The sequence below is a fragment of the Lichenostomus cassidix genome, unplaced genomic scaffold (genome assembly GCF_008360975.1).
Source record: "Lichenostomus cassidix isolate B80296 unplaced genomic scaffold, HeHo_3.0 HiC_scaffold_43, whole genome shotgun sequence".
In the NCBI taxonomy this organism is placed as follows: Eukaryota; Metazoa; Chordata; class Aves; order Passeriformes; family Meliphagidae; genus Lichenostomus; species Lichenostomus cassidix.
The window spans coordinates 3,977,689-3,984,286 of record NW_028147635.1 but is presented as its reverse complement, the minus strand read 5'-3'; the positions used below and the strand labels follow the sequence as shown (position 1 = coordinate 3,984,286).

The following is a 6,598-nucleotide window of genomic DNA, read 5'->3' as shown; positions in this document are numbered from 1 at the left end:
AAGTATGTTCTCTGCCCTGCTCTGAAGCCACCAAAGTCAGTGGGACCCCAAAGCAGCCATAAAATGGTAAAAGGTCAGTCACTGCTCATTCTAGTTGAATTTCTATTGTATTTTCAATATTTAAAAACCCCTGGGCTTAGGGTTTGGTTGTTTTGGGTTTGGTTTTTTTTTAAGTAAAAGTAGAGTATTTCCTTTAACAAACAATTTCAATTTCTAAAGCATTTGTTTATTTTATAGAATTGAGTGTTTTATAGAAAATTCTGTTGTCACTGTTGGAAATGAAACGAGAGTTTGCTCTCCCTACCCCTGACATGCTAATCTAGTAGCCTGGAAGTTTACTAACCGAGTTGATTAGGATGAGAGTAAGTCTTTAGCAGTAGTGTCAACCTAAAAAGTGATACAAGGCAGAGCAGTTTCCTCAGGTTATTGCTACCTTACTTCTGCTGTTCGTAAGCAACATGTGTATTCAGCAAAACCAAGCGAACTGTTTCAAGATCTTAAAAAATGGACCCAACTGTTGCAGAGCTGTTCTCATGCATCTTCACTGACCATAACTGTGTCCTTTCTGAAGACAGGAAGGGTGTGTCCTGAAATAGGCCTTAGATGGACCTAAACTTGATGCAGTATTTATGCCACTCATTTGATTTCAGCTGACAGTTGCTTTTGACTTGCCCAACAGAATCAAGTTCAGTAGCTACCACCTGTATGATCAGACCGGGTAAGTTACATGTGCCTTAACTCAAGCTTCCATTTCTTCAGTTTGCATCTTCCTTTCTGCGCGTAAGTAAGGACGTACACTGAACCTCCACAAAGAAAAGGGTGTACATTAGCTAAACTGCACTGGCCCATTTCATGAAAGAAAGCATCTGTTCCAAAAACTGCCGCTTTGATAAAATCTTCATCTAGTCTTCTAAGTCCACTTTTATACACCTGGTGCAAAAGGTGGTAGGGTGAGTTGCATGTACCATTCTGCAGTAGAAGATTCTTGGTGTATAAAAGATAATTGTTAGAACAAACAGGAAAATGGAAGGAAAAATGGAGGCACCAGTTCAAGTCTGATCGTGAAAATATATAAGTGGTCATGACAATAAGCCTTATAGCTCGTTTTTCCTTTATTGCCTCTGGATTTCTTGCAGCAGCTTTTAATGAGTTTGTTAGTGTTACATACTGAAGACAGGAGAATGTGCTTGTTGTAATTTTATCATTTATACAAGTAGTGAGACACTTTCTGTGAGAGGATATATAAACAGGTGTAAGTTAAAGATTTGACTTGTGTTTGTGTGCTTCCAGTACCAACTCATCCAATTAAAAATAGAGCAGCCCCTAACAACTTCTAAATATGTATATTTAAGTACTCTGCAACAGACAGAACTGTAATCTTTTTTAAAGGGTGATTTACCTGGTAGGCAAGCATAAAAACAGTGCTTACCTTCATTTTTGTGCAAATGTAATAGTGCTCATTTAACATAATGAGTTTAAATTGCATTGAAAATCAATGAGAAAGTGATTTAATGGAAGGGCTTTCATGAGATTATTCCGACAGTGGAGGAGTTGTCACCTAATAGAACTACATCTAAATGTTAATCCTGCCATTTATCTTTGTTTTGCCAGATGTCTGCTGTGTACATAAATGCTTCTCTATTCTGTGTTCTTGATCTTTTAAAATTAGTTTTAAAAGATATTTCTGTGGCTAGCATAGGTTTTTCCCATGAGAAATTTTCTTGTGTTTTATAAATAAAGATAAAGTTTGGATGTTGTTGGAACAGTGTCCCAGAACTTGGGCAGTGCAGGCCTGGCCAATCAGGCCTGGGGGAAGGCTTCTGACTGACCAATCTGGGTGACTTTTGAGAACTCTATATATGTGATGAAATCAAAACAATAAAGGTCATTCCTTTTTGCCACTGAGAACTGATGCATTCATTACTCTGCTAGCTGCTCAACAGCGACATATTTCTAATTGGAAAATGTCTTCAATCAACAATTCAATAATATTTTTGGGCATTTAATGTGATCTTCCATTCATACAAGCTGGAACTGTTGGTTTGTATCATCTGAAGAATTGTCCTTAACACTGCCACTCTGGAGTCATTGCTCTTGACTGCAGTTGGCTTTTTATAGTGGAAAGCTAATGGCAGCTATATAAATTCTGAAGTATTTGTAGCATAGGTGGGTAATTACCTTATTTCTCTTCCAACTGGCCTTTCAGTTGTTTCGGTTTTTTCTTCCCTTTTTTTTTTTTTTTTTTTTTTTTTTTGCAATTGCTTTTATAATACATTTCAGTTCCAACCTGCTTTATGGTACATGTGATTTAACATGAAAAGCAGTTGTACAGTGGATAGTCTCATTGACTCTTCTTTTCCCTGCCTGGCCTCTCTTTCTACTTAGCAGGTATGTTTTGATTTGCATTCACCCATTAGATGTTTAAGTACGGTCTTGATTTTGTTAAAATTGCTCTCATTGTCACGTACTTGCTTTTCGAGACAAAGACTGTTTTCCTTTGGGGTTTTTTTCCCCTTTTCTTTTGATTCAGGTATATGGCTACCTGCTGCCAGGGACTGAGTGCTTAGCAGAAATATATGTAGAGTATAATAAAGATACCGCTCACCCGAGAGCTCCTGACCCGCAGGGGTGGAGAGGGAGGAGGAGCAGAATGAGGAGGGGGAGCGGGAGGAGGAAGGAGAGGAGGAGGAGGAGCGGGAGGAAGAGGAGGGATACAGGAGGAGGTGCGAGAGCAGAAGGAGGAGCAGGGAGAGGAGACAGGACGTGCGCTCACCGCTCTCTGTATCTGCAGCACCTTCGTCCCAGGAGCATCGCTCGCCCCGCATCGCGCAGGTGAGCAGGGGGGTGGAGCTCGTCCCAAATATCCTGGGCGGTTTTTTTGAAGCGGGGAGGGATATTTGGAGCTCACACGAAATATATTTGGGGCTCCCTGTTTCATTCTTTCTGTAGGAGTCAGGCTGTCTGGGTTCTGCCGCACACCTGCTGCCCAAAGTCAATAGACACATTAAGACCCATTTTAAAGACCTTAACACCCATACCTTCACCCAGCGAGTTATTTGTAAAGACATTAGCTTTCCTCTCACTCTCCCCCCTCCGTGCTGATGAGGAGCTGCAAACCGCTGCTACCTTGGCTTCTCCTGCAAAGCAGGGACTTGATCAGAGTGAGTCCGGGAGGGAGCCGGAGGTGCCAGCAGCACGCAGCGAGGCCGGGGCGCTGCAGGAGCGAGGGGCCAGCGGGGAATTGTCAGGGGTGAGGAGCTTTGCTCTGACCCAGCCCTGTCCTTGCCCCTCTCTGGCTGTGCCCATACCCCGCGGTTTAAAGGCGTGTGGGTACGGGCAGCGCTGACCTAGCGCCGGCACGGGCAGGGCGGCCCTGGGCGGGCTGTGGGAGCTGCGAGTGGCTGCCCGAGCCCGGAGCCGCCGCCTTTGGCCGGGAGCCCCCCGGGCAGAGCTCTCTGCTCGGGGCTGAGGCCGGCGCAGTGGGTCCGTGTGGCCGGGCCGGCGCCGTGTCCGCAGCGGCTCCGAGGGGAACAGCCCGGCCGTGGCGGTGCTTGGGGGACTGAGACGAGCCAGGCTCGCAGGGCAAAGGCTGAGGGAAAGAGGGTGAAGCGATGGCAAAGAGGCCTTGGGCTCCCCGTGCCCCCCTGCCCACGGAGCTGGGCTCAGTGGCCGCCTTGCTCAGAGGCTCTAGGGAATGCCTGGAAAAATCCACCGCGGAGCAGAGCAAGCGGCCGGGGCCAGCTGGGATCTCGATGGCACCAGCAAGATGACACGCTGGGGGCACTGGGAGAGAGGGGGCAGACACTGGGATGAACTGGGGAGGCACTGGGATAGAGGGGGTGGAGGGCGGGGTGGCATTGAGAGGTACTGGGAATGTACTGGGAGGGACTGGAGAGCAATGGGAGAGGACTGAGGGTTTGCTGGGAGGGTTTGGGAGAGAGGGTGCATGTCTGGGAGTGGACTGGGAATGGACTGGGAGGGACTGGAAGGCTAAGTACAGCTCGGGGCCTGGAGCAGCTCCTGCCCCTCCTCCTGCACTTCCCTGGGTGTCTGCAGAGCTGTTCCTCTCTTGGGATCTGGTGTTTTAAGACTTCAGAAAAAGGGGCAGCACGACAGAGTTCCATGTTAAGGGACATTCTGCCACTGACTGGATGGTTAAAACACCGTGAGAAAAAGCAAATAAAAATGTAAAATCAATCAATCCAAGGAGAAATAACCCCAAAACTATTTATGTGGAGGCTGGGGGGCGGGGGGAGCTGGGGGGTTGTGAGAGAGAAAAGCAGGAGCTGGCGGAGCTCTGTGCCCAGGGCTGGGCGTGGCTGCCAAGAGAGCAGAGCATAGAGCCGCTGGATGAGATCCACAGTGGGGAGTGGGGAGCATGGGCTGGGGGGGACGCGGGGGTCCCTGTGGGGGTACACAGGGCTTCCTCTGGGCTCTTTCTCTTCTTCACAGCCCTGCAGCCCCTGGGCACAGAGCCCAAGCTCTTCGGTCGCTCCCTGCCAGCTCCAGCCCTGCTGATGCTGAGCTCTCTGCGGCATCACTGTGCTCCTGAGCTGGGCACAGGCAACACTTGCCTCGGGAACTTGAATGCAGCTGGGGATGGATTTCATGCAATTGGTGAATTGGTTCACCTCAGCATGGCACCCCCATTGCTGGGGTTCATGAGGTTTTGTCCCCCAATGCCTTTGAGGAGGGTGGAGATGCCCTTGAAAAGTGCTCGTGACCCCTTAGGTGGTCTCCTCCCTTTGGGGGTCTCCTAAATCCCCCTCAGCGGCAGGTTTTGGGTGTCCTTGACCACTCCCAGCGGGATTCTTGACCACTGCCAGGTGCCTGACCCCACCGGGGACTCCTGGGCAGCATGGAGATGTGGGAAGCATGGACAAAGGATACCCATGGGTACCCTGGGTCCCTGAAACAGGATGCCAGACAGGGGTAACCCCTGGGAGCCCTGTTACACCAAACTGGGGTGCCCAGAAGAGGGGGATCTCTGGGATTCCCAGGACCCCCAGCAGCCCAGGGAGGGGCAACACCAGTACATGCTTGACCTGCAGTGGCTCACAGAGGAGGGACCCCCCAAAGCCCTAAGTGCACACAACAGAGAAGGGAAACTCCTGCTTGGGTGTTTTTGCTGCATCTTGGTGATTTGTGTATTTTGGGCAACTGAATCTTGGTGTTTTGGCAGTTTTTGTGGACACCTGATGCCCAGTGACTTCTAGATGTGGACTTGGGCAGGAGGAACCCAAGGTGCTCATACCTTGTATTTTTCCCCACAACAGGATTTCTCATTCCCAAACCTTGGCCAAATGGAGGAGAGGACTGTGAGGAAGAGGAAGATGCCCCAGGACAGCCAGAAAGGTGAGGAGGAAGTCACTGCCCCTTTCTCCCTCTCTTCTCCTCTATCTTGCATGCCAGCATTGCCCCTGGCTGCAGGACAACCCCACAGCCACCACCATCCTGCCAGGAACAGACTGGGGGATCTCCTTCCCCTTCCCTCTGGCATGGAGACAAATCCCAAATCCTCTCCTTGTCCTTCCTCCCCCAGGCAGTGAGCTGATGTTGGAGACCAAGGAGGATAAATATCCCCATCAGAACCTTGTGGAAGAGGCTGTTTTGAGCAGCTCCACAGCACGGGAAGCCAAGGGGGAGGAAAAGCCCCGGAGATCTTGCACAAGGAGAGGCTCCAAATCCAGCCGAGGGTGCTCTGAGAAGGAAAGACCAACCCTGTGCAGGAAAGATGGCCAGAGATCCAGGCAGAGGTCAAAGCTGGGGGTCCATGACAGGGAGGAGAAGCCCTACAAGTGCATGGAGTGTGGGAAGGGCTTCAGGTCGTTCTCCAGCCTCCTCACCCACCATTGGATGCACATGGGGGAATGGCCCTTTGAGTGTGGGGAATGTGGGAAGAGCTACAACCATGGCTCCCACCTCTTCTACCACCAGTGGGTGCATATGGGCAAGCGGCCCTATAAGTGTTCGGAATGTGGGAAAAGCTTCACCGTCAATTCCCACCTGGTCTTGCACCAGAAGGCCCACAGAGGGGAACTGCAATGGCCCTACAACTGTGGGGATTGTGAGAAGAGCTTCAGAGACAGCCCCTCCCTCATAGCCCATCGGCGTGTGCACACAGGGGAAAGGCTTTTCACCTGCTTGGAATGTGGGAAGAGCCTCACCATTAGGTCCACTCTGGTCTCCCACCAGAAGATCCACACCGGGGAATGGCCCTATGAGTGTTCCGAGTGGGGGAAGAAGTTCCGGACCAGTTTGGATCTCCTCAAGCATCAGCAGCCACACACGGGGGAGAAGCCTTTCCGCTGCCCCGACTGCGGGAAGGGCTTCAACCGCAACTTCAGCCTCGTTGCCCACCGGCAAATCCACACCAGGAAGAGGCCCTGCTGAAGCATGGAATTGACTCCGCAACTCAGATATGAAGTAGGTATGTGTTTATTCCAGCTGGGGTGCATGGTGGGGAGCTCCTCCAAAGACATGCATACCCTCAGCAGCACTTCACTAGGTTTATATTAGGTTACAGATTACATATGCATAAAGTTAGACAAAGCCCCTATACATATTCATTATCTATCCCCGCTTCGTATTATAATGA

The 6,598-nt window shown here is 50.1% G+C and overlaps 1 protein-coding gene across 1 annotated transcript; it reads left to right on the top strand.

Annotated features, from left to right (window-relative positions):
* Positions 1-705: 705 nt before the first annotated feature.
* Positions 706-6,393, top strand: LOC146421228 (uncharacterized). Its single transcript, XM_085047688.1, has 4 exons — positions 706-718; positions 2,627-2,832; positions 5,277-5,355; positions 5,543-6,393. The coding sequence occupies exons 1-4, from the start codon at positions 706-708 to the stop codon at positions 6,391-6,393; spliced, it is 1,149 nt and encodes a 382-aa protein (XP_084903814.1).
* The last annotated feature ends 205 nt before the right edge of the window (positions 6,394-6,598 follow it).

Excerpts from the sequence above, each read along its gene's own strand:
- LOC146421228 (XM_085047688.1), top strand. Across the intron at positions 2,833-5,276 it reads GCTCGCCCCGCATCGCGCAG|GATTTCTCATTCCCAAACCT; the intron begins GTGAGCAGGGGG and ends TCCCCACAACAG. Across the intron at positions 5,356-5,542 it reads GCCCCAGGACAGCCAGAAAG|GCAGTGAGCTGATGTTGGAG; the intron begins GTGAGGAGGAAG and ends TTCCTCCCCCAG.